The 25,997-nt window shown below is 60.9% G+C and overlaps 1 protein-coding gene across 4 annotated transcripts; it reads right to left on the reverse strand.

Moving 5' to 3' along the window:
- Positions 1-959: 959 nt before the first annotated feature.
- CAMKK1 (calcium/calmodulin dependent protein kinase kinase 1) lies at positions 960-25,723 on the reverse strand. Of its 4 annotated transcripts, none has more exons than XM_062216727.1 (16): positions 25,671-25,723; positions 18,713-19,114; positions 17,557-17,604; positions 17,120-17,173; positions 16,706-16,757; positions 16,362-16,495; positions 15,986-16,022; positions 15,179-15,200; positions 13,263-13,351; positions 9,837-10,036; positions 7,563-7,616; positions 6,941-7,014; positions 5,740-5,827; positions 5,410-5,538; positions 4,988-5,091; positions 960-2,686 (listed from the first exon to the last, which is right to left on the reverse strand). In XM_062216727.1, the coding sequence occupies exons 2-16, from the start codon at positions 19,070-19,072 to the stop codon at positions 2,614-2,616; spliced, it is 1,518 nt and encodes a 505-aa protein (XP_062072711.1). In that variant the 5' UTR covers positions 19,073-19,114; positions 25,671-25,723; the 3' UTR covers positions 960-2,613. The 4 variants fall into 4 exon arrangements, with proteins under 4 accessions (XP_062072711.1, XP_062072713.1, XP_062072712.1 ...); XM_062216729.1 differs by lacking the exon at positions 25,671-25,723 and adding an exon at positions 25,249-25,336; XM_062216728.1 differs by lacking the exon at positions 25,671-25,723 and adding an exon at positions 25,272-25,308.
- Between the last annotated feature and the right edge of the window lie 274 nt (positions 25,724-25,997).

Consider the following 25,997-nt stretch of genomic DNA (forward strand, 5'->3'; position numbering starts at 1 on the left):
CGGGACACCAGTGAGGGGCTGCGAGCTGGTGGGGGCTGGACTTAGAGAGCCATGGAGAAGTGCTTGTTGGGTTTGATGTTAGGGGAGCATCTCCCCGGCTGCCAGCACCGACCAGGAGAAGGCCAACAGGAGTTTCGTAGGACAACCAGGAAGCAGGCAGGAGCAGCTGTGGTCTCGGGTGGAAAGTCCAGTCACACAGGGCAGCCTCCAACTCACTCTACTGCCTGCCCTGCAGTGCCGGGCCCTCCAGCGCCACTTGGCTGGAAGCCGCACAGTGGCCAAATACCAGTCATGCCGCACGTGTTGAGCCAGGTTCCTACCACCTGAGAGGCAGAAAACCGTGTTTCTTTTCGGGTCTCGTTTGATTACTACATGCCCAGTGCCCTGGCACAGGGACTTCATTTCCTGTCCAGAACCCATGGAAGGAAGTGCTGGTACTGTTTGCCTTATGCCAATGTGGAGACAGAGGCTCCTCCCATGACAGTTACTTAGCAGCAAAGCCTGGCTTCAGGCTCAGGGCTGGCTGTGCCCAGGGATTTCTCACCACCACCCTGGAGGGGTGTGCTCTGGGCGGGGAGCTGCAGTGCCTGACACAGGGCCGGTGCCACTCCACAGGGACCTCTGGCCCAGCAGCAGTGATGCCTCCCAGCTGGACCAGACCGTGGCCTGTCCAGAGCCCCTGTGATACAGGCATGGTGCCCTACAGGCATCCCAAGCTCCCAAATACCCAGTTCTTCGCAGGGAGGAGCCATGGGACTTCCCTAGGGGTCTGAGCTGTGTCCTGGACCCTGAGCCAGTCCTCCTCGCCCCCACCTCCCCTAAGAGCACCTCTCACGACTCCTGTCCTGTGCAGGTGGGACTTCGGGCAATTCAGATCTTTCCAGAAAAATGAGCAAAGCCAGCTGGCGCAGGAGAACAGGTCTCCAGGTACAGAAAACACACACACAGCTTTACTCTTTTAACTCAAGAAAGGGCTTTTATTGTGTTTAGCTCACTTCCTGGGAAGTTAATGTTTAAAACACTCTTAGGGAGCTTGCTCATCACTTGTGCTGCCTGCAAAACCCCCGGCCACAGGCACACACCCCACTGGGCTCCGCCATGGGCCCTGAAGCCAGACCCGCCTCCAAGCTTCCCCCAAGGTGGGTCCCACCCAGAGTTCCCTGAAGCCATGGCCCTCTGGGCCCCAGCACACAGGGGGTCCCTGGCCCCCCAATGGCTCCCATAAAGTGTTCTTAAAGACAGCGCCGAAGCATTTAAGCCCTGGATCGCACTGCTGCTCAGTACAGGGGAGATGGGGAACAGTGTAGACCCCCTTACGATGGCCACGTCCTGCTCCCAGGCCTAAATAGACACAGAAACCACAGATGCATGTACTGGTCAGGGCAAGACATGCGAATGCGCTGCGTGCAGCAGGTGGGCACGCACGGGCGCGTGTGCGTGTGCGTGTGCGTGTGGACGCGGCAGGACCTGGGCCCTCCTCCAGCGCGGCTCCCTCTCCTCCTCCCAACAAGCCCTTGTGCATCGGAAACCCACGCGGAGGTCCATGTGTTCGGGGATGCCGTCTGAGGCCCGAGTCATCTCCGAGTGTTCCCGCCGGCCAGGCTGGTCCCGCAGAGGTGATCACTCTGGAAGGGCCATTCACAGCTGCTCCGGGCAGGCTGGCCGCTGACTGTCCTCAGGGTGAGGCCGTAGGCCGACCGCTGCCTGCAGGGGGCACAGCCCTCTGGGGCCCCTCACCTAGCAATGCCTCCAATCCCGGGCAGTTCTCCCTTCATGGTAGGAATGTGACGGAGGCTTCCAGGGCCAGACGGGTAAGCCAGCGCAGGCCCAGTGACTGGATTCCAGTTACTGCAGCAGGTGCAGGGCCACAGCCCAGTGCGTAGCTCCCAGCCCTCGGTCCAGGCTGGCCCCTGCTTCCTCCTCGGCAGCTTCAGCTCTGGGAAGCTGTTGAAGGCAGGAGGGAGGGCAGCCGGCAGCTCCTGCTTCAGGCCGTTGCTCAGAGCTCAGTTCAGTTCAGCCCATTTTCCAGATGGTGAAACAGTCTGTTCAGTCCTCCTGTGCTGGGAACTATGCAATGCTATCACATAGCTTCTCCTCCCATCCCTCAGGTTAAAAACAGAAATAAGAGACGACAAAAAAGGAATCCGAGTTCTCCCAACACTGGCCCTCTGCCTGGTGCGGCCCAGGAACACGTGGAGGAGCCCAGGGCCTCTGCAGCAGCCTTCTGGGTAGCCCCCGAGGGGGCGGGGCATGTGGCCGCTGACCCTAGTGGGAGGGCTCCGCCCCTGTGCTGAGCCAGGCCTCCACCTGCCTTCTGGGTTTCCCACCTCCTGCCCTGGGCCCTGCCCACCAGCGGGGAAGGGCTTCCAAGGCTCCTCCATGGGCTGAGTCAGGCCTGGGAGAGCCCCCTGGCCACACCCTAGACGACACACATTCCGATCCTGTCCCTGGACGTGCACGCGCGGAGGTCATGCAGCACGACGGGGGAGGGGCCGGGAGAGGGGCTGCAGGGCCCAGCCCCCTGCCCGCAGGGGCGGCTGTCGCAGGAGGGCGGCGGGCCTCTGGAGGCGCAGGATGAGCGTGCTGCCGGCGGCCCTGGGCGCATGCAGGGGCTCAGGACGCAGCCTCGTCTTCTTGGACGCCGGGGAGCTCCGAGCTCATGCCCCCTTCGCCAAATCCTTCTTTCCTGTTCAGGGGACACGGGGGCAGAGGGCCCTCAGGGACACAGGGAGGGCCCTCGGGGACATGGAGAGGGCCCTCGGGGGACACTCACAAGGCATCTGAACCCCCCCCTCAACGACCCCTCCAAGCCCAGCCTCTGTCTGGCCCCTGCATCATGGCGGTCACTTCGGCTGGTACCCACACGCCCAGCCTCCAGCCACACCCCTCTGTGGCTCCCAAGATGAAGTCCAAACTTCCCAGCCAGCCTCCAGAGCCTCTCGTCAGCTCACTTCTCTGCACCCTCAGAGAATCAGCAAGGTCAAGACCGCCACGAGCCTCCCATAGCTGGGCAGAGGGGCTTCTGTCCTGCATCTGCTTTGCCTAGGGCGCAGCTCCTATCTGCCAGTCTCGGGATTCTGCTACACATCTGGCAGCTTCCTCTATCTGATTTCTCCCTCCCAGAGAGTGTGGGGCCAGCACTGTGGTGCAGCCGGTTAAGCCGCCGCCTGCAGTCCCAGCATCCCACATGAGTGCTGGTTCAAGTCCAGGCTCCACCACTTCAAATCCAACTCCTTGCTAATGTGCCTGGGAAAGCAACAGAAGATAGCCCAAGTGCTTGGGGCCCCTGCTATCCACATGGAAGACCTGGATGGAATTCCAGGGTCCTGGCTTCAGCCTGGCCTGGTCCCAGCCATTGTAGTCATTTGGGGAGTGAACAAGCAGATGGAAAGTCTCTCTCTCTATATCTCTCTCTTTATCTTCTTCTAACTCTTTCAAATAAATTTTTTAAAAAATTGAAAAATAGCAGTGAATGGGTTTTGCTATCTTGAAAAAGAACGAATCCCATTTCACTCTACTACAGTTTCATCAATTATCCTAGAGTCAATCAAGGACAAACATAGACCTGATGATAAGGTAAAATCCGCTTTTGAGATTAAACCTGAATCAGAGTTCTAGGATTTTACAGCTGGGAAATACTAAGCCCAATATCACCATCACAGCTTGCAGGGTACAAATTCGGTGCTCTATGACCCGCGATTGGCTCATCCCACCACTAGGGGGCGCTGGGACATAGGCACTGAGCTAGAGTCTCCCAGCGGCCAGTTTGCTCGGTGCTGTGTAGATTCTGCCTGCTGTCCTGGCATCAGCATAAGTAGCTTCCCCTTTCACTCTCAGAAGTGGCCTCGTTGGATGCCAAGTTATAAATGATCTGCACTATTAGGCAAGACTCCAGCATCTGGGGCCTTCAGACCTCAATGAGTCCTGGGACACCCCCCACCACCACCACCATACCCAAACCCAACCACCTCCCGGAAGAGATGGAAAGCTGCAGCTGGGGCTGCCAGGCCTCCTCCAGGCCCTGGCCATGGCTCCACAGGCGGCCCTAGCTGCAAGCAGCCACCAGCAGGGGGCAGACACCAGTGTATCCACTGTGATGGGCCCTGACCTTGCCAGGAACCTCACAGGAAACCCTGGAGGTACACGGGTGCAAGTTCTCTCCGGAGGGGCCAAGGCACCTGCCTCCACCACAAGGCAGCCCTGGCCCAGGACCCCTCAGGCCTCGCTCAGGTCTGCATCCAGTCTCCAGCATGCCTTGGGGACTCTGACCACAGTGGGAGACACGGAGGGCTGGGGACGGGCTCACAGAGGCTTGGGCAAAGGCTTTTGTCCCAGGAGGTGGGGAACCCACATAAGTGTGGTTCACAAAGCCTTCTGCCAATGGGGTTCCCGTGCCCTGGCCCAGTCCTTGGGCCTGTCCACACCGCCTCAGGACAAAAGCACCCGCCAGGTACCGCCTAGGCACATGGCCTCCCCAAGGGCTGCAGGTGCCGCGAGACACTCAGTAAAGCAGGGGAACCGCCCTGTCCACAGGGGCCAGGACCTGTGAGCAGCAGTGCCCCTCCGCCCACAGGCTTCTTGCAAGCAGCAGACATAAACCTGTCTGCAAACCTCTGCCAGGCTGCCAGGCACTAAGGGGCGGCGGATTTGAAGCCCCCAAGAGCTGAGCTGGACCCAGTGGGAGAGTGTGACAACATCCAGCCCCCACGACAGGGAAAAGTCTTCCTGTTCCAAGGAAGCCCGAGCGAGCTCCTCACCCCTGGCAGGATGTGAGCGAGAGCCGCTGGGTCTGGGACTGAGGCCAAGGCAGGCCCAGGAAGGAACCTTCGAGCCCCAACTAGCCCCAAGGACAGGTGCAAACAGGGCCCGGCTCCGAGACCTGAGTGAGACCCCAGGCTCTGGGCTCAGCCTACAGAGCTGACGACAGTGAGAGCTGGGGGGATGGGCCTCGGTCCCCCCACTGCTACCCACAGGCGATGGCACTCACGGCAGCAAGCTTCCGGGAGCAGACATGGAACGCTCTTCCTTGCGTGCCTGCGGCTCAAACGGGTTCCCAAAGGAACGTTTTCTCAGCATGGACTTGACCAGGATCTGGAGAGGACGCGTTGGTGTGAGGCGCACGGGCCCCAGGCAGCCAGGTCCACCGTAGCTGCCCACCTCGAGGGCAGCTGCTGCAATGCTGACCCATTTCAACCGACAGAGGAAGCGGCAGGGGCCAGAGCACCGAGGCCCGATGGTTGGGGGAGAGGAGCCAACGCGGCTGGGATGTGCAGAGCGGAGAGGCTGAGACCAGGCTGGAAGCCCCGGCCAGCAAGGTGGGGAGGATAGTGTGGAGGAGAGGCCGGGCCAGGCAGCACAGCAAGGACACAGCCCTCCCGGGCCCAGGGAGCCTCCGTCCCCGCCTCTTACCACCGTGGTCCAGCTGGGGATGAGCTTGACCGAGTTCTTCACCTCCTCCTCCGTCACCTCCACCACGCTGCAGTGCTCCTCCTCCGAGGGAAGAGGCTCCTCCCCATTCTTGGTCACCCAAGGGTGCAACTGTGGATGCCGAGAGGGCAGCAGTGGGGCAGGGCCACGGGCACACAGCCACCCAGTCGGCAAAGGACTGCAGCCATTCCACCAGCACTCGGTCCGAAAGCCCTCGCTCGGCCCACAACCCGAACCCGGTACCCACACATCCCAGGGCCGGTCTCTCCAGAAAGGAGACCTGGCCCAGCCCAAGAGCTCTAGCTCCCCTACTTTGATGTCTGGCACCCCAATTCTTGTTTCGGGGTTCTTGTCCAGCATCTTCAGGATCAGGTCCTTGAGCTCCTCGCTGACCTCTGGCCTAGAGAGAGGGAAGGAAGGAGATGAGGGTGAGCTTGTCCCACCCTGTGGCCACAGCCACGCCTTGATCCTCAGAGGGGGTTCCTGAGGCTCCAGAAGAGAGTTCTAGAACAAACAGTGCAGATGCTCCTCCCTGAGTAGGAAGTGACCCGGTCACTCAGGCAGAGGCCACGGACACGCGGTGCTCCGTGGGAGCTGGACAGGCCCTGGGGGTGCAGGCGGTGAACATCGTTGAAAAAGATCGCCTTATGTGACACAGGGGCCTTTGCTCTCACCACCCAATCCTCTCCTCCACCTGGAAGTGGCCAGGAAGGCCAGTGGTCAACAGGCTGGCACATGGCTACCCAGCCTGGGTGGGCAGGGGTGGGAGACTCAGGGGAGGGAGCAGCACTCTCAGCCCCAAGCCAGCCCGTCAGGACACCGGAGGAGGTGACGGGTGGCTCTGGGGAGCAGGGCTGCAGCCGGAAGTCTGCAGGGTGCAGGGCCCATTGGAGCCTCCACACAGGCAAGAGCTGGACTCAGCAGGTGAACCAGCCCGGAAGTGGCCACTTCCGTTTCTGACCTGCCCCTGGCCCTCATGCAGATGGGAGAAGGGCCCTGAGAGTGTGGAGCTGGGCACTCAGGCCACTGCCTCAGTAGCCAAGGCCACACTCAGGAGCAGCAGGGAGGAGTAGGGAGGCCTCCCAGCGGCCCCCAGCTCACAGCCCAGTCACGATGGGAGCAGGAGCGGGGGCGACAGAGGAGCTTCGAGTCCCAGCCGCAGTGACAACTCTCCTCTGTGAACTGGGACGCATGCTGGTATTTGGACGCTCCCCTCATCCTGTGTGGACCCAGCCCCTGAGTCCACGGGCTGGGTGGGGGTGCGTCACCGAGCCCAGGCAGGCCCGCAGTGGAGGAAGGGTGTGAAGGCGTGACCGGGGAGCTCCGAGTCTCTGAGGTCGCCTCCGGGCAACCTGCCCCTAACATCTCAGAGACCCTGGGCTCCACTCTCCCAGCCCTCCAGGTGCTCAGGGAAAAGCACCCCTCCCTCCACCTCTGCAAGCCAGCTCCCCCCCCCCCCAGGAGTGGGTGGAGCCCCACTGTTCAGTCCCGGGTCTGGGGGAGAACAACTCACTCCTCGGGGAACACCACAGCTTCGTTCTTGATCTTCTTGTGCAGGGCCAGGATGTAGTCATCGATGAACGGGCACTGTGGGGCGGAGAGGGCAGGCGACGGATGCAGGCCCAGGGCCTCGGCCGGTGACGTGGGACAGGCTGGGCGGCTCTGGGGCCCCCACAGATGGGAATGGGAAGGAGCTCATCTAACTTGTGCAGAGTCTGGCACACGGCACGTGGGAGCCATGAGGCCGGGGTACCCCCCCCAGCACCTGGAGTCTGGGGACATGTCCCCTGAGTGGTAGCACCCATGGGCAGCGATCTTGGCCATGTCATCATTGGATGTCCCCAAGGTGCAGCCTGACCCAGGGCAGGGGTGAAGGACAGTTTGTGGGAAGAATAAGCAACTGAATGGATGGTTTCAAGGGATGCGGGACAGGGAGCTCTCTGGCTGGAGAGGTGGCAACGCCACCACCCGCGCCTCCCCTGGATGTCACTGTCCCAGGACCCCTGTGCAAGAATCCCTCCCACACGGACAAAGTGAAGTGGTCTCCTGCAATAGGCAGGTCCTGGCTCACGGAGCCCAGCTGCTCTGCTAGGGGCCAGGGCCCGCGCCTGCCCTGCCGGCCGCCCAGCACTCACCTTCCCATAGACAAAGCAGTACAGTGTGACTCCAGTGGCCCATACATCCAAGGCCTAGGATGAAGCACGCTCACATCAGCCCCCTGCAGGCACCAGCACCGCAGCCCACCCCGCTCCAGTCACATATTCACTCAACAAATGCCGCCAGGTGTCTGCTCTGTGCTGGGCCCTGTGCTGGTCATCTAGGGCGACCAGAACAGGGTTCCTTGCATTGTAGGCATTTAAAGTTTTCTTAGGACAGGCCCAATCCATTTAGGCTTCCTGCTCAACAGGTGCATCCCAGAAACGATGGTGTGTACTGAACTTACACTCACGAACTCAGCTCTGGCTTGAAGGGGTCAGCTCTCCTCCCAGTAACCCACTGGACAAGCCAGCGGCCACCTTCTTCCCGCACCCCTGCTTCAGGCACCGACGGGCACCCCCCCTGCCCTGGACTCTAACAATGCTCATTTCATATTCCCCGCCCCCCGCCCCTGCCTTCTGTCCCTTATGTGCATGGGTCTCCCATCTCTCCCTTCCTGCTCTGGCTGCAGGTGCACCATCTGAACCAGTCAGAATGCCAGACAAACACAAGCTGACACCAGGCTACAAAAGAGGCCTGTTCTCTTCCCAAACGCCAAGGTCACGACAGTCAAAAACAAAAGGCCAGACAGATCAAAGGGCACCAAAGAGAGATGACAAGTGACCCTGGGTTGGATCCTGAACCAGGAAAAATTATACGGAATAAGGGCCCTCAGTGTGGTGCACTTGGGTTAAGCCACCACTTGCAAAACCTGCATCCCATAGAGCAGCACCAGTTTGAGTCTCAACTGCTCTGCTTCTGATCCAGCTCCCTGCTGATGTGCCTGGGAAAGCAGAAGACGGTCCAAGTACCTGGGCCCCTGCCACCCACATGGGAGACCCAGATGGAGTTCCAGGCTCCTGGCTTTGACCTGGCCCAGCCCTGGCTATTGCAGCTAAACTGGGGAGTCAACCAGCAGATGGAAGATCTCTTTTTCTCTCTCTGTCCCTCCCTCTCTCTGTCACTCTACCTTTCAAATAAATAAAGCAATAACATTAAAAAAAAAAAAAAAAAAGAAAAGTAATGTGAGTACATCCAAATAGAGAACAGAAGCAAATCAGATAAAATGTTGCTAATTGGTGGATCTGGGTAACAAGATTTATGGGATTTCTTTGTGCTACTCCTACAATGCTTCTGCAAATTTAGGATTATATCAAAATTAGGGGCAAGCATGTGGCTCTGCAGTTAAGTCGCTGCTTGGGGCAGCCACCTGCCATACTGGAGTGCCAGGTTCAAGTCCCAGCTCCTCGGCTTCCAATCCAGCTTCCTTCTATTGTGCACTCTGGGAGGCAGCAGTGATGGCTCAAGTGCTTGGGCCGCTGCCACTCACGCGGAAGACCCGGAGGGAGCTCCTGGCTGCTGGTTTTGGCTTGGCTCAGCCCTGGTTGTTGTGGGTGTCTGGGGGGTGAATAGTAAATGGAAGATCTCTCTGTCCCTCTGCCTTCCAAATAAAATAAAAACAAATAAAAAACTTAAAATATATTCTAGTAAAAAAAAAAAAAGGATTTCTCAAAATAAAACATCATGAATTCTACAAAAATAAAATATTCTTTAAAATAAAATATTGTTTAAAACCACCTCCCTGACCTGTCTTGAGCCCCAGAGCCACATATACATCCAAATGCCTCCTAACTGCCACCACTTTGGCAACGTGTAGCGGGGCAGGTGACAACAGTTGTTCACCCCAGGGCGTGTGTGGCGCTACAGTCACCGCTTACCCAGAAAGCTGTGTGGCTGCCCCTGTCACTCAGGGAGAAAGGCCAAGCTTCCAGACCCTCTGACACCTGCCCAGACCCCACTGGGCCTCTCTCCCCATGTCCTCATTCTCTCGCACTTTCTCTGGGTTGTACCTCCTGCTCAAATCCTCCCCATTCTTCAAGGCCCAGTTTAAACCCTGCCACAACCAAGATCCCCTAACCACGAATCCCACGTGCTGTTGTCCACCCTGAAGGGCGGAGAGCCACATGGTTTTGGCTTTGCCTGTTTCACAGCCCAGCCCAGAGCCCAGGACAGAGTAACCAGCAGGAAACATATACAGGGCAGACTTGGTGCCATTTTGCTGGTAAAGGAGAGGTCAAAGGTGAGGAGGCTCCAAGGAAGAGGCAAACGTGTCACGTCCCCGGACACCAGGACCTGGTTACCCTCAGGCTGGAAACTGGGTCCCCACTGCAAGCTGTTCTGAGCCCCAGCCCAGCCCTGGCCCTGGGAGTCACCTTCCCACTGAAGCTCTGGCCAGAATCAGAAATGGCCTCTGGGGCCATGAACGCCGGGGTCCCGGCCGTGCTGGACAGCTGAGCGTCGTTGCCCTCAAACTGGTTGCTGACGCCGAAGTCTGCGATCTTCACGTGCCCATCGTCCCCCAGGAGCAGGTTGGACGGCTTGATGTCCCTGTGGACGATCTTCTGGCAGTGCACTGCGGAGAAAGGCGGCACACGGGCTGGCCCGGGGCCCTGCCAGGACCCCTGCCCGCCCCCACGCGGCTAGGACGCCAGCTGCGACATCCAGGCCCGTGTGCTCTCTCATCTGGGGGGGGGGGGGGGGCGGGGCTCGGAACAGGGTGTCACAGCTGTTGGCCGCTGCACGGTGCAGGTGACGCCGAGGGCTCTGCCCAGGCTGTTAGCCACAAAGCCTGGGAGTCTTTGGACTCCAGTGGCAGGGTTTTCTCCATGACAAACAAGGCACCTGATGCTGAGGGGAAGGTCGGAGGAGTTGGGGGAGGGGATTCTCCATAGACCCTCCCCGCAGTCACCTCCCCCCATAAGTGCCCCAGGTCTAGTTGCCACCCAGACTGAGCCAAGGTGTCCCTGCTTCTGGGTGGGATGGTGGGGACTGTGGTATACTACCAAGGCACTGTCTCACCCTAGGGGTCTGGGCTGATAGGGTTTCAGAGAGGGAGGTACCCCAAGCCTTCTGACCACCAGGACGCACATGGCTGGGCTGATGGTCAGCCAGCTCCAGGAGGAAGCGGCCTAGTGGACTGGGAGCCTGCTCTGCTCCCCCGGAAAGAGCCAGCTAGCTCAGGCCAAGGCCAAGACAGCCAGGGACGTTCCAGACAAAGAACGCATTGGTCCTGCCCCATAGCCTTCCACTGTGGGCTTCCCCTTCAGCACACACCTTTCCCCAGACCAACAGACCCCAAGATGTCAGAGAGGAGGGGAGACAGCGGGGGGCAGGGGGAGTGGACACCCAGTAACAAAACCCACAAAACCTACGGCACTTTCCTGATTGCTTACTAGGGGCCAGGGACTTGACACACAGGGGTCAGAGCACCACACCCAGGGGCTGTAGGTGTGACCTACACAGGCCCTCGCCTCTCCCTGAGCTCCAGCTCTCCACCCATGCCGACTCCCCGCACACATCTCCACCGGGTCAGTCGACTGAAAGGAAGATCGATCTGTATCTCAGTATGTCACAGGAATAACACAGCTGACCCAGAACCAGATTTCTCTGCTTACAACCTCCACCACCAACAAAAACAAATGCAACAGAAAGCCCCTGCCACCGCCCCACCCTTGCCCCGTCTGTGAAAGGCCAAACACCGCGCGATCATCCCAGCTCTGTCCTACAGACCCCATGTCCAATTCCCCAGCAAGACCATACGCACCCCAGCTCACAGGCCTCCCAGAGCCTGCGCTGCTGCTCATGTCCCCACCCCCCGAGAAGCAGGCCTGGGCCTGCCTGACCACAGAGCCCTCGCAGGCAGCCTCGACGCTCCCTTCCCAGGGAGCCCCTCTAGCCTCACGGTTAAGCCGTCTGCATCCTATATCGGAGTGCATGGGTTCAATTCCCAGCTCTGGGCCCTGACTCCAGCTTCCTGCCGATGCAGATCCTTGGAGGCAGGTGATGGCTCCAGTTACTGGGTGCTTGCCACCCATGTGGGAGACCTGCATTGGGTTCCTGGCTCCCAGCCCAGTTAGGGTCACTGTAGGCATCTGAGAGTGAACTGGCGCATAGGGGCTCTGGTTATCGGCCTCTCTCCATCTCTCTGCCTCTTGAATGAAAAAAAAAAAAAAAATATATATATATATATATATATATATATATATATATATATATCCTATCTCCCTTTGTGGGGCCAGAACCACAAAGCAGCTGGTCAGGGTCCCACTGCTTACATTCATGCACCAGTCCAGCCCCTAGTGCGAGCCAGCCCACTGCAGGGAAGTCCTGGCAAGGATTTATTCCAGAACCAGGTGAGATTTCGCTTGCTTTGGGGGAGTGGGGGGGGGGGGGGACAGCAGGCCTGCTGCGGAAGAGAAGGGCCCAGAACAGGAAGGGGTGGGGCCAGGCTGCTCTAGGGTTGTGCCTCCCACTGACCACACCAAGGCTGAAACATCCCCTTCCCATGCCACACCTCCAGGCTCTTCCGAGGTACTGTCTCCAAAGCCCTTCCTGCTGTGTGCCTCAATTTCCCCCTCTGCACAAGGACAGCATTACTTTGCAGGCACTGGACATGCTCAAAAAAGGTTTAAAGACAATCACGGCAGGTCGCACCTCCACTGGGTGCCCACCCTGTTCCCAGAGCCAAGCTAAGATGGTGGTGCCATGGGCAGCACCCCTGGTCCCCGACCCCAGCCCGAGTGCTAAGCATCAGGGGCCCACCTCGCCCCAGACCTGTCGGTGACCCGTGCAGGCCACCCGGCCTCCGTCACACACCCTCCTGACCGACACTGCCGCTGCCCTAATCCAGGCCGCCCCATCTGTCACTCAGGCTGGGGACAGAGCCTCCTCCCTAGCCAGCTGTTTCTCGCCCTCCCATCCAGGCAGCCGCTAGAGCTTCTTAAGTCACAAATCCCCTGCTCAAGCACTCAGGGGCTCAAACACTGCGAGGACAACCCCATGCCAATCCTCCAGAGGCACCCCCGGCCCTCCCGGTGGGGCCTGGATGGCGGGTCCAGCATCGACTTCCACTAACCCCCGCCCCCCTGCGGACGGCAGCTTCCCCATCCTCAACAGGAGGAGCCAACTGCCCTCCGTACCACTGCCTGCAGCACTCTCCCAGCCTCTCCACCAGGCCAGGGAGCTCCTATGCATCTCCAGGGCGTTGCTCACAAGCCGCCTCTTCCAAGAAGCCTCCCCCAGCCCCCGCAGCCCGCCAGCACTGAGCCTCCCCAGCTGGGACGACACTATTGTATGTTATCTGTCTGCTCCTGTGGGCTCTTTGCGGCCAGATCTGCATCCTAGCCACCTCTCAGTGTCCAGGTGGCACTTGGCAGGCATTCATAAATGAATGAAGTGAATGAATGAAATCAGAGAGTGAGTGAGCACCACGAATTCCAGAGACAGAGGCTCAGCTGGGGTGGTGAACCCATGGACCTTCAAGCCGGGACACAGATCCCTTCCATGCTACATCTCCTGAAGACGTGGGGAGAGGCCAGGCTCGGCCAAGGCCCCAGCAGAGGAGTCAGAGACGGAATACCCAGCAAATACACGATGGCAGTGACAAAAACCGGGCTCCGCCAGCACCTGGGGCAAGCCCAGAGAGGCAGGCGGCTCTAACCCACTTCCCCTTAAGCGGCCTCTGGCCCCACCCACAGGCTAATGCCACGCCTCCACGGAAGCCGATTGGCAGAGCTGCGCAGACGGACAGGAATGACCCCACCCACTCCTAGGTCCTGGAGCCCCAAGCCGTCACTCACGGTACTCCAGGCCCAGGACGACGTCCCTCAGGTAGAGGCGGGCTTGCTCCTCGGGGAAGGGCTTGTCGCAGGGCACGTCCATGACCGGCCTAGAGGGAGGGGCGAGGGCAGGGCTGTTCATCGGGACTCAGGATGAGGAAAGGCGGGCCACAGGTGAGCAGGGGCTGGCCGGCCAGGACATCCCATAAGGGTCCCTAGAACCCAAGATGGTAACTTTTTCTCCCATAGAATGAACACTTCAAAAACACAGAGACCTTCATATCCCTTTTCAGCCATTATCATCTAAACCGGCTTTATCCTAATTTCTGACCCACTTGGTATGGCTTCCTCTCAGCACTCAGCCATCATCAAACGATTGTAGGGGCGTTTTGCAAACTAGATCCAGACCCCCTAGGGGATCATGAGGCCAGTTTATGGCGTGGCAGTTGGTCTATTTTTCCCAATGAAGTAGGGGCTCTCAGAACCTATCATGTACAATCATGTGTAACCACGTGTAATCACGTGTGACCACATGATTGCGTGTAATCACATCTAATCACATGAACACTGTTTGGCAGGACTCTGGCTCCACTTACAGATCCAGAGAGCAACAGAAAAGCATTGGTGCTGTGGTGTAGCAGGTAAAGCTACCACCTGCAGTGCCGGCATCCCATGTGGGTACCAGTTCAAGTCCTGGCTGCTCCATTTCCAATCCAGCTCTCTGCTGTGGCCTGAGAAAGCAGAAGAAGATGGCCCAAGTCCTTGGGCCCCTGCACCCGTGCGGGAGGAAGCTCTTGGCTTTGGATCAGCCCGGCTCTGGCCATTGGGGCCATTTGGGGAATGAGCCAGCAGATGGAAGACCTCTCTCTCTCTCTACCTCTGCCTTTCTGTAACTCTGCCTTTCAATAAATCAAATAAATATTAAAAAGAAAAAGAAAACCATTACTTGTTTTGCATGGAGTCAAACACCCGTGGAAGTTCCTCAGTCATACAGGGACACCACCCACTGTTCCCTGCACCCCACCCCCACTGGTCTTTCAGAACCCCCAGGCAGCGAGGCAAGCCTCAGACCCGTCTGTGAGAGAGACAGGCCACAAGGCCCTGGCCCTGAGGGTCTCAGCCCCCCCACCCCGTGCCCACTACTCCACGTCAACCGCTCTGCAAACACCTACAAAAGCAAACAGGGCAGGCGTTCACACAGAACCCGACAGCTGTGTGACCTTGGGCAAGGCACTCGCCCTCTCGGATCCTCAGCTTTCCCTCTATACATGGAAACAAACAGAGTCCTACCGGCTCCATTCACAGAACCACTGTGGGGCCAGCACTGTGGCACCAACATCCCCTATGGGCACTGGTTCAAGTCCTGGCTGCTCCACTTCTGACCCAGCTCTCTGCTATGGCCTGGGAAAGCAGAAGATGGGCCCCTGCACCTGCAAGAAGCTCCTGGCTCCTGGCTTCGAATCGGCTCAGCTTCGGCTGTTGGAGCCAACTGGGGAGTGAACCAGCAGATGGAAGACCTCTCTCTCTCTCTCTCTCTCTCTCTCTCTGCCTCTGCCTGACTGTAACTATGCCTCACAAATAAATAAATAAATCTCAAAAAAAAAAAAAAAAAAGAAAAAGAAAAGAACCTCTGTGATTTAAATGCAGGTAGGACTTGAGTCCCCCTGTATGTTTTTGCCTGAAAAACCTCCTTTCTTCCCCCTCCCCTCCATCCAAATCTTCCCAGCTCCTCTGTCAGCGGCCTCTCCACCATCCTGGCCTCGCCGAGCCCCACCGGCCCTCCAGGAAGGATCCTCTCCATCCCTCCTTTATCCCGCGAGGGCGGGGCCTGACCTCCAACTGCCCCTAGAGGAGCTGACCCTGGGGCCGGAGGGCGTGGGGAGGGAAAGGAAGGCCTGGATTAGAATGGACCTGCCTGATGGGGACGGGGAACTCACCCCTTTCTCAGGAGGTCAAACACTGAAAGAAAAGAAGAGAAGAGAAGGTGAGGGGTGGCCAGGTCGGCAAAGCAGCCAGGGCCGGGGCCTCCCTGTTCCGGAGCACAGGAGGCAGGTGGCACGCAGCCACTGTCGAGGGGGGGAGAAGACAGGGGTCCCAGGGTCTCAGAGGGGTCAGTGGAGGATGGTGGGGCCTGCCATGAACCTGCCTCCCATGCTCCTCAGGTGCCGGGTAAGGACCCAGCAGCATCCGGGGAAACAGGCTAAGAGAAGGGGCAGAAACTTGCCCCAAGGTCAGAGCAGACAGGCAGGGAGGGTAGGGAGTGGAGACGAAAGCCATGGCCTCGAATTCCTCAGCCAGTTCATTTGCTGGGCCTCCTCTATGTCCAGCCCTAAGCCAGGCATGAGGAATCTCATTAACAACATGGATATCATTGACAAGGATAACAGTGAGCGTGTTTTGTAGGTAATAGCTCATTCAGTGCACACATCTGGCATATGAAGTAGGTACCACTGTTAGCCTCATTTTATAGTGGAGGAAACTGAAGCACAGCGCTACAAGGCCCAGGAACCCTGCTCCCGGCCTGCACCTGTCCTGTGGATGCGTGGGGAGCAGGCAGTGGGGGCTCCGGGAAGTTTCCTGCATCCCACTCCCTCGGCTGGGCCTGCTTCTGCAGGGCTGGACGGGGGACTCCCGGGTTGGAGAACGTGTGTTTTCCCTCTGGCCCCAGGAGGACAGCGCGTTCACACGGGCCACCTGCACGTCAGCCGTGTCCCCTCGGTTGTGGAAAGAGCCAGAGCACTCACCCAAATAGAGGTTGTCCTCAGCTGGATCGTCCAGGACCTGGACAGAGGGAGCAGACAGGGGCTGGGGCCTGAGGAAGCTTGGGGTGGGGTCCCAGGCCTCCTCCTCATCCTGGCCAGCCCCAGGAGCCCTAGCACGCGCTGCAGCCACCCTGGACACGGAGCAGGAGCTAAGCAGGTGGCAGAGGAGGACTGCACTCACCCAGCACTCACCAGCACACGGCGTCCAGACCGTGTCCTGCAGCCCCAGCCCTGGTCCAGCCCTGCCCTTGGCGGCCTTGGCCCCGCCTGCTCCCTCAGCAGCATCCCCGGGTCTGCGCTGAGTGCCCCCCCAAGACTCAGGTGCTGGTTCTCACCTGCTCTCCCCTCCACCACCTACCTCGATCAGTTTGACCACATTCACGTGGTCCAGCTTCTTCAGGATGGCGATCTCCTGGTACACCCGCTCCAAGGGCAGCAGCTGCTTGGCCGGGCCTCCCTGGGCAGCCTGCGACCCTCTCGGGGGAGGGCGACCTGCGACCAGGAAGGGCAGTCAAGCCCCTGTCCCAGCAGCCGGGCCTCACTGTGGCCTCGCAACCAGCCTCAAGCAAGCCTCCTGCAAGGCCCGATCCAGGGCTTTCTCCTGCCGTCCCCACTCCTAACCCGGCCTAGCCAGGGACAGACGCCTCCCCTCCTCTGCCTCCCAGCCCAGCAGCCCCCAGGACACGACAGACAGACACTTACGTGGAAAGCCGTACTGCTTTAGCAATTTCTTCTTGGAAAGAACCTTCATTGCCTAAGCAGAGAGGGACAGAAGTGTCACTGCCGGCAGCCACCAGGGCAGGGGCCAGCACAGGCCAGCTCTGCACAGAGAGAGATCCGGAAAGGGATCCAGTGCCGCTGGCCAGCACAGGGGGCAGGCTGAGGCATGTGGAAAGCTGGGGTTGCAGGTGCATGATCTGACTCCAGGCCTGCCCCCAGCTTGGCTCCGTGCAGCTCTTGCTTAGAGGAAGCCAGCGTCTGCTTGCATAGCCCCAGTGTCAGGAGGCTCACCCGTGGGTAGAACCCTCTCTTCAGAGGCAGCCCGACTTCTGCCCCACCCAGGTGGGGGCCTGGGCCACGGCTCCCCACACCCTCCCTCTCGGCCCCGAGACTCACATAGTGCCTGTCTTCACTTTCATTGTACACCAGCCTCACCACGCCGTAGGCGCCCTGCACAGAAGCACCGGTCAGCCCCACCTGGACACAGCACCCTCCCCACAGCCCATCAGCACCCCATCTCCATCCCCATGGGTACATATTTCACACATAAGGAGTGGGGCGGGGGGGAACTGGCCCTGCCTGGCTCAACGCTGTGCCTCCATGCCTCCCTCACTCCCTCCTTGTCATCCAGCCAGATACCTCGGAGAGTGAGGAATTGGGAGCCGTCTCCCACCTGCCCCTGGGGACTTCCCAAAGAGGTCAAAACTTCCCTCAATCCATGCTGGAGCCTTCCTGGCTCTACTTCAACCTCCACACCCCACCCCATGCAGAAGGAATGAGGCCAAGCAGAGGGTCCTGTGGGCCCCACCGCTCCTGGCCCGCCTCAAGCCTACCTTGCCAATCTCACTCTGCAGCTTGTACTGGTTCAGCTGCACACAGTCCTAGGCAGGGAAAGAGGGGATCAGGTACAGTTTGATCCAGAGGCAGCACTGGTCCCACCTCAGGAGTCTGCTCAGAGCCCAGCCCTGGCCCCAGGCCCCCAGGTCTCAGTCCACCTTTCACATTTGGGTGGGGGCCCCGTGAGCAAGGAGGGCCTTTGGGAATGTCTGAAAGGAATGTGGCAAAGCCAAGGCTGCGCTTGGTTCCCCAGGAAGTGGGGGAGGAAAATGCTCTCATTCCTGCCCGTACTCTCGGGTCTGGAAGCCACACGTTAGCAGGTATTTCCAGAAGCAATCACACGAGAAGGCCTTGACCGTGAGGGCAACAAAGATGAGGGAGTTTTGGAAATAAAAGACCGAGAGTCCTGGTTCAGGCACAAGAAGCCCAGCCTTGGGGCCGGCGCTGTGGCACAGTTGGGTGGCTGCCTGCGGCGCCGGCATCCCATATGGGTGCTGGTAAGAGTCCCAGCGGCTCCGCTTCCGATCCAGCTCCCTGCTTATGCACCTGCGAAGTCAGCGGAAGAGCTTGGGCCCCTGCCACCCATGTGGGAGACCAAGATGGAGTTCCAGGATCCTGGCTTTGGCCTGGCCCAGCTCAGGCCATTGCAGCTCCTTGGGGAGTAAACTGGCCGATGAAAGACCTCTCTCTCTCCCTCTCTCTGTCTATGACTCTTTCAAATAAATAAAATAAATCTTTAAAAAAAAAAAAAAGCAGCATTAGCTCAGCCTCTGAAATTCGTAGACTGCTCTGTACTCAAATTCGCTTTCAGATCCAAGTGGCAAGGACAGGGCCAGCGGGAGCCCAGAGGCCGGCAGCTGCTGAGTCAGAGCGGCCGCTAAGACATGAGATTGCGGGGAGGTGGGGGGGTCAGGCTGGCGGGAGGGTGGGCATCTCTTCAAATCTCTAAGAGGACTCAGGGGACGAGGGAGGGGCCTCTTTCCTAGGCCTGGTCTGGGGAGGGAACAGTAGGGCCTGCAGGAGCTCCCCTGGGTGGGAAGAGGCCCTGTTGCTAGCAAGTGAGCGCCCCAACTCTGAGAGTGCCAGGCTAGAGGGGACAGAGAAGGGTCTTTACGGCTGTCTACCGAGGCGCCCTAGCTCTGTGCCACCAACCTCAGTGTCAGAGATGGCTACGTGGTGGGACTCGATGGTGGGCCTCCGCCAGGCCCGGGGCAAGATGTGGCTGGTGGGCCCCGTGGCATAGAGCCCCGCCCGGGCGTCCAGGCAGCTTCCCGCTGGGCGCTCCTGCAGGGAGAACTTCCGAGCTGAGAGGCTGGGCCGGGCTGGTGGGGGTCTTGAGGCACTGCCGGGGATCACAGAGGCGGCTCTGGGCCGTGGCGGAGGCGCCACGCCATTGCTGGCAGACTCGGGGTCCCTGGCTTCCTCTTCCAAGCAGGCCACATCGATGGCGGCCACTCGCTCCACCAGCTCTGCTCGAGGGTCCTGGCAGCAGACAGTAGGGCCTCCCTCCATGGCCTGGGCCACGGGCGTCTTCTGTGTGGCCTGGCTGGGAACCTGAGGAAAGAGGGCAGAGAGGACTTCGATCCTGGGTGTCGGGCTAGTCCTGGGGCAGCGAGGTCAGACCCAGGCCCTGCTCCTGGTAGAGCCACAGCCCTGCGGCCTCCCATGCCTCTGCCCAGCTAGTCCCTCTGCCGGGGCCACCAGCGCCCAAATGCAGGCCTGTCCCTAGGAACGGCACACGTCCAGCGCCATCTCTGCGGCACACCAGCCCTCTGGACCTCAGTATGCCCACCTGTAAAATGGGCATGGGCACTTCCACCACTCTGGCTTCACAAGTGGGCAGAGAGCATCTGAGGCTCTGGAGTTGGGACAGACAGACCTGGGCAGAAGGCTGGAGGCCCTGCAGCATGGAGGGAGACAGGGTCCAGGGTCACCCCAGGCCCCACCCCTTGACCACAGAGCAGTGCCACGCTGCTCCTGGAAGTTGAGCTGGGCACTAGCCATGCAGAGGCCCACCCACCTCCTCCAGGGAGGCCTCCTTGCTGATCTACCCCTCCACCAGCACCACCCTCAGTGCTTCTGGCCTCTCTCCCCTCCCCGCGTGGTCTCCTTGCAGGACCACAGGCAGAGCCTCCAACAGGGCCCAGGGTCAGTGAGGGGAGGGGCTGCGGCCACATAGGTGTCACTGCACTCCAAGGCCATTCCTTCGTTCTCCTGGCTTTTCCTTCTGGTTTGTTCACATCACCAACATATTGGCCACATCTGCCCGGGCTGAGCTGCTGCCCCTGGCCTGGCCTCACAGCCACCCTGGACCCAATGCAGTCAAGGCGCCACGCAGGGCCCAGGCCAACCTCCAGCCCCAGCCGCAGCTCTCACCTCCGGCCATGACCCTGGGCTACACCCAGACCCCAACGGAACCCCGAGGCTCAGATGGGACCCGCCCAACCCGGTGCCTCCCCCCCCCCCCAGGATCTTCTCAGGAAAAGGAAGTGAGCGGACTCCTGCCCTCTGCCCTTCCTGTCTGGTGCTGACTTCCTGTGTCCCGCACAGACAGCGACTTGGGAGACACGGGTCTCGCGGGTGTCCTGTCTGGCCCACTCCTAGCACTAGCTTTGACAGGTGTCAAGGAGGCAGGGCTGGCTGGAGTCCACGGGCCCCAGAGGAGCTGGGGCTGCCTTCCAGTCCTGCCTGCCAACCTACCATGGGGCCCTTGGCCAGCTCGCTCCTGCCTCTGAGCCTCAGTCTCCCCATCTGTAATGTGGGTGCTAAACCCTCCCGGATTTCCCAGGCCCACAGCACGGCTTGGAGGCGGCTGTGGGTAAGGACGGGTGCTTAGCACAGTGTGTGCAGACTGAATGGCGGGCTCGGGGTCAAGGGCAGACTGGCAGCAGGAAAGATGTGGAGGCGGGATCTAGAGCAGTGAGGGGGGCTGGTGAGTCTGGAGCCACAGCCTAGCTTCCTTGGAGGAGGTGAGAGAAGTTAGTGGGGCTGGAACACCATAGGGCCTCCTGGAGGTGAACAGGACCAGAGGAGCATCAGGGAGGGCTCCCTGGAGGTAAGAAGGCTAAGGGAGGCTATTGCATCAGGGAGGCCTTCCTGGAGGAGGTGAAGGGGTGGTGAGTAGGGCTAGGGCTTTAGGGAGGCTTCACAAATCAGAATGCTTAGAGAAAACAGGCAGCCAAGGCTGAGGGGAGCCCTCTGATCCTGGTGAGGCCCCTCCCTGCAGGTGACCCACCCGGCTCCCGTCCCCTCATTCTACAGGCCATTTCTCCCACCCAAACATCAGCTCCAGGAGATGGGGGCTCTCTGGTCTGCCTTGGTGTCTTAAGCAGTGTCTGGCACACAATAGGAGCTGGACAAATATTTGTTGAATAAGTGGGTGGTTGCCATAGTGACCACTACAGCCCTAGCCCCATTAGACAGATGGGAAAGCAACCTCCGAGAGGGGACCCCCTACAGGCTCCAGCCAGAGTCAGGAACCCTTGCCCCACGGCCTCAGCAGGGACCAAGGGACCGAAGTGACCAAGCAGCAGCCACGGGCTGCCAGGGCCCACGCATTTCCATGTGATTTTCCTGAGGCTGCCGGGTTAGTAAGAGGCTGCCTCCTTGAACCTGCACCTCCCTGTCTCTAAGATAGGGAATGGGAGGCCTGGCAAGGGGCAAGGACGGGGGCCTGGGCCACACACAGCAAGTCAGGGCAGAAGCCTTCCTGTTCCAGCCTGGAGAGGCGCACCCAGGCTCGGGCCAGGCTGCCAGGCCCATGGCCGGGTGACTGTGCCTCTGTGCCTTGGGTTTGCCCCATCGGCAACATGGGGCCAATCGCAGAGGCGGCTGTCAGGTGTAAAAGAGCGGACGCCCAGAAGGCACTCAGACCGGGGCCTGCCAGCAAGCACGCTCAGCAAGGGAGTAGTGGTGCGGCGGCGGCGGCGGCGGCGGCGGCGGCTGGCGGCTGTGCTGCTGTTGCTGCGATCACTCGGGACACGCTGTGGCCCAGATGGATGCGCAGGCGGCAGAAGGCGGCTGTGAGGGCTGACGTCAGGCCCTCCCTCTCTCCTTCCCTCCCTCCCGCCTGGATCAAATTCAGGTGACTAAGCAGGACTGGGAGGAGGGAGAGAGGGAGGGAGGCCCGAGGTTCTTGCCGCGTGTCCAGGCGACAGGGCCCTGGCGCCCGAGGCTGTGCGGGTGAGGGCTTGTGTCCACGCACCAGAGCCTGCGTTGGAGAGGGCTGCGCACCTGGAGGTGTGGCTGTGTGTGCGCGCAGCGCTGTGCAGACAGAGGTCTCACTGTGGCCTGTGTGCACTTACAGCACCGTGGGTCTCCAGGACTGCACATACCTGGGCCCCAGGATGGGGGCTAGGGGAGCTGGCCCCCACAAGTCAAGTCTGTGGGAGGTCCAACCAGGGCCTCTCTCAAGTCCCCTTCCCCTCTCTCATGCCTCAACACACTCTCAGCAGGTAACGAGGGGGCACGTGGGGACAGACAGAGGGGCAGACAGGCTGGGACACAGGCCCAGGGCACAGCAAGGACTCCTATGGGAGCATGTGGTGCCTCCAAGGACCGGCCTAGTCCCGTGGCCAAACAGGACCAGCCTCAGGCCCTCCCTTACTGGGGAGAGCTCTGATCCCGATCTCCCAGTGTGGGGCTGTGCCACCTTGGACACGCCAGCGAGCCCCTGAACATCAGCTTGCTTGCAGATGGCCCCTGTCCTGCCTACTCTTGGGGGCCCTGAGGCATGCACCCAGAAGCAGGCTATGCTGGGAGCCATGTGGGGCTGGGATGTATCCACACCCAGAGGCCACAGAGACAGAACCTGATGTACTGAATACGACCTCACATGGCCACCTGGCTCAGGGATGGCCTGGCGCATACACCCGTTGGGCTGCCCCGCCCACTCCCAAGGGATGGAGCCCCTGGCTGCATCTGCCGGGCCTCGTTCTCCTGGGGATGTGCCCCTTCTACCCAGTCTCCCGGCAGAGATCCAGGGCAGGCCAGGCCAGGCAGCGCCTGCTGTCATCTACGCAGCCTGGCAGGGTTCGAGCAGCCCTGCTTGGGCTGCTCCAGGCGCGGATCCCTCTCATTCGGAGTTCTGGAAGGCCACTGAGAACCCTGGCACCACGTCGCGGCAGCATACCAGCAGCACGGGCGACCCGGAGTGGCCAGGCGGCAGAGCTGCGAGGGCGCGGTGGCCACCCGGGTCAGGCACGGATGGTGGTCCTGACATCCCTGGGCCGCCTCCCTGGAGCCATGTTTATGCTCCTGACGAGTGTCTGGGCAGCCTTGGCAACGGGTGCCCTCCGCAGCTCCCGCCCCCACCCTGATGACTCAGTCCCCGGAGGGAGGCCCAGACGTCTGAGCCAAGCCATGCTTGAGGACGCCTGCTGTGAGGTCCCCGGGAAGCCCCCACGCACCCAGCTTATCAGGGCACCCTCTGGGCCTCCCCAGGGAGCCTGATGTCTCCGGGCCTCACCCTCTACCTCTGCCTCGCCTTGTCCTCCAGCCCAGCTCTCTCTGGCTGGCTGCTTCCTCCTGCCCTGTGCTCCTGGGCAGGGCAGCCCCAGCAGTACCGTCCCCAGAAACTGCCCTCCTACTCTGTCTCCAGCGCGGGGACAGGGGTGAGCTGGGAGGCCAGGTCTCCCCGGGAGCGCTCCCCATCGCCATGCTCTCCCTCTGTACACCGACTCGCCTCTCCTGCCACACGCCCGACCCCCGGCGTCCCAAACGGCACACTCTGTTCTGCTGCCAGGCCTTTGTGCAAGCTGTGTGCCGTCTGCCAGGAACACACCCCCCTCTCCTCTGCAGCCTGAGCACAGCTCAGCCCCCGCCTCCTCTGAGCCCCCTGCCACTGCTGCTCGGGAAGCTGACCAAGTCAAATGCCCTAGAAAGCCCAGCTTCCCCAGGTGCACGTCGGGCACAGTGGTTAAGATGCTGCTTGGGAGCCCACAGCACACACAGCAGGGCCTGGGTTCGAGTCCCAGCTCTGCTTCTGAGTCCAGCTTCCTGCTAATGCACACCTTGGGAGGCAGCGGGTGATGGCTCAAGCAGTTGGGCCCTTGCCACCCACGTGGGAGACCTGGATGGAGTTCCTGGCTCCTGCCCTTGACCTGGCCCAGCCCTGGCTGTCGTGGGCATTTGGGGAGTGAATTAGTGAATGGAAGAATTTCTCTCTCTCTCTCTCTCTCTCTCTCTCTCTCTCTCTCTCTCTCTCTTTCCCTTCTCCTCTCTCTCTCCCTCTGCCTTTCAAATAAAATGAAAATAATAATAATGAAAAAAACTCCAGATTCCAACCTCTGTTTCCCTTTCCTACTGCTTGCAGCACACAGGTCTCTCTGCCTCCAGGCTCACAGCCCCGCCCCGCCCACCTCATCCTCCAGAGCAGCTGCTGGAGAGAGGATTTCTAACAGGCAAATATGCTCATAGTTCTCCCAGAATTGGCCTTCCAGGAACTTGGAAGCTGGGGGACAGAGGCACAGGGGCAGGAGACCTAGCTTCGGACAGGGGGTTCCCAGGCTGGGCCACAGCTGGGGACACTGGCTCCTGGGATGCAAGCCCAGGGTCATTCACACCTGCAAAAAGACATCCGCTGGGCACCTGCTATGCACCAGGCACCATGCTAGTTGTGGGAGATGAAGCAGTGATACAAAAAGACAAAGTCTCTGATCGCCCACAAAGCTGTCAAACAGCTTCTAGTGTGGACAAGAAGCAACAAGCCAAAGAGCCAGGCACGGGTACACCAGATGCCAAGGGGTGCTTGCTGAGTGGGGGCCGAGAGAGGGGGCTGGGGAATGGCCCCGACAGGATGAGGTCCAGCAAAGCCTTGCGGACGCAGGGCTGCAGAGCCGGCTTCTGAGGGAAGGAGGGAGCAGGCAGCGCTTCAGCCCAGGGGCCGGCAAGTGCAGAAGTCACAGGGTGGACAGTGCCGCGGAACCAGCAGGAGGGCGGGCAGCGCCCCGTGCAGAAGCACCTGCGACAGGAGGACTTCCAGAGAGCGGAGGCCCCGTCATGCACTGTGCTGGCCTCAAGGACAGCTCCCCCAAGAAGGCAGCATCGAAGCTGTGTTTGGACCCCAGAACAGGATTTCAGGAGAGGATGGACGCTCAGGGGACTGGGGCCAGAGAGCTGTTTCCTGGCTGCAGCTGGGGGCTTGGTTCGGCAGCAGAAGGAGGCTGTGGACAGAGGCCAAAGAGACCTCCTAAGCCAGAGCAGAGTTTTGAGCAAGGGGTTGACTCCTAGGATGAGACCTGAAATGACCCCTCTGGCCACTGCGGGGGCACAGGTGTCCGGAGCGCGTGGGCCCAGCACACAGTGTGGCACACAGTAGGTGCTCAAGCTGCCTGTGCCGAGCCAAGGGCTAGACCGGATCCCGAAGCGCACCAGCCTGGTGCCTCCCGCAGACCCCTGGGCACTCACCAAGGCACTGCCTGGGACCTAGGACCTAACCTCTGCACACCCGCAACTCTCTCCACACCGCACGCTCTCGTCCGCGTGACCCACGCTCACACGCACTCTATCCCTTCCTGCGCCCCCTCGCACACACAGGCACACTCCCGTGTCCACGTGACACACGCAACCCGCCTCCAAACCCCACACACAGGCCGCCACACACGTGCGCGCCCTGCGGGGCCGCAGAAGCCGCAGCGCCCGCCTCCGCCGCCCGCTCAGCGCCCCGCGCAGTCGTCGCCGCCCCCTACCTCGCTCTGGAAGGAGCACGCACCGGAGGGCCGTGGGAGAGGCGCTCCGCCGAGATCCGCACGTGGGTGCACCGGTCCGGGCCCACTCTGCGAAGACACGGCCTCCACGCAGAGCCGGGCGGGGTGCATGGCGCGTCTGGTCCCACAGACCAGCGCTGGCGACAGGACGCAGGTGGCGGGGCGCCCGCAGAGATGCGGTCGCGGCTGCCAGAGCGGACAGCAGCAGGCTCCGGGGCGCACCCCGCCGACCCAGGCCCCTCAGACAGCGGGCAGCGACCCCACAGGGACGAGGTCCAGGCTGCCCTCGTAGACGCGGCCTCGCAGCCCAGCCGTCTCCTCTGCAGGCTCGGGACAGACGGTGGCGCGCTCAGGCGTTCGCACTCCCGCTCCCCGCCCCCAGACCCCTCCCCGCCGACCCCTACCTCCACGCGTGGCGACTGTCTCCGCAGCCCGGCGGGCGGCCAGGCTCGCTCCGGCGGCGCGCGCCCCGCCCTGCCCGCCTAGCCGGGGCCGGGATCGCCGAGCTCAGACCGCCGGCGCCGCGGCTCCAGGCAGCGCCGACTCCCCCGCCCGCCGCCAGGCCCGGCCCGCACTCATTGGTCCGGACGCGCAGTCCAACCCCAGAGCCGCCCAATCAGAGCCCGGGACGCCCGCCCGGCTCCTGGAGGGGCGGGGCTGCAGCGGGCGGAGGCTCGGAAGGGGCCTCTCCCCTGTGGCGGGGCCGGGGCTCGTCACGCCCCCGGGAGGCC

Source organism: Lepus europaeus, chromosome 18 (genome assembly GCF_033115175.1).
Source record: "Lepus europaeus isolate LE1 chromosome 18, mLepTim1.pri, whole genome shotgun sequence".
NCBI classification, from domain to species: Eukaryota; Metazoa; Chordata; class Mammalia; order Lagomorpha; family Leporidae; genus Lepus; species Lepus europaeus.

Excerpts from the sequence above, each read along its gene's own strand:
- CAMKK1 (XM_062216726.1), bottom strand. Across the intron at positions 15,201-15,985 it reads TGAGGACAACCTCTATTTGG|TGTTTGACCTCCTGAGAAAG; the intron begins GTGAGTGCTCTG and ends CTTTTCTTTCAG. Across the intron at positions 7,015-7,562 it reads ACTGCTTTGTCTATGGGAAG|TGCCCGTTCATCGATGACTA; the intron begins GTGAGTGCTGGG and ends TCCGCCCCACAG.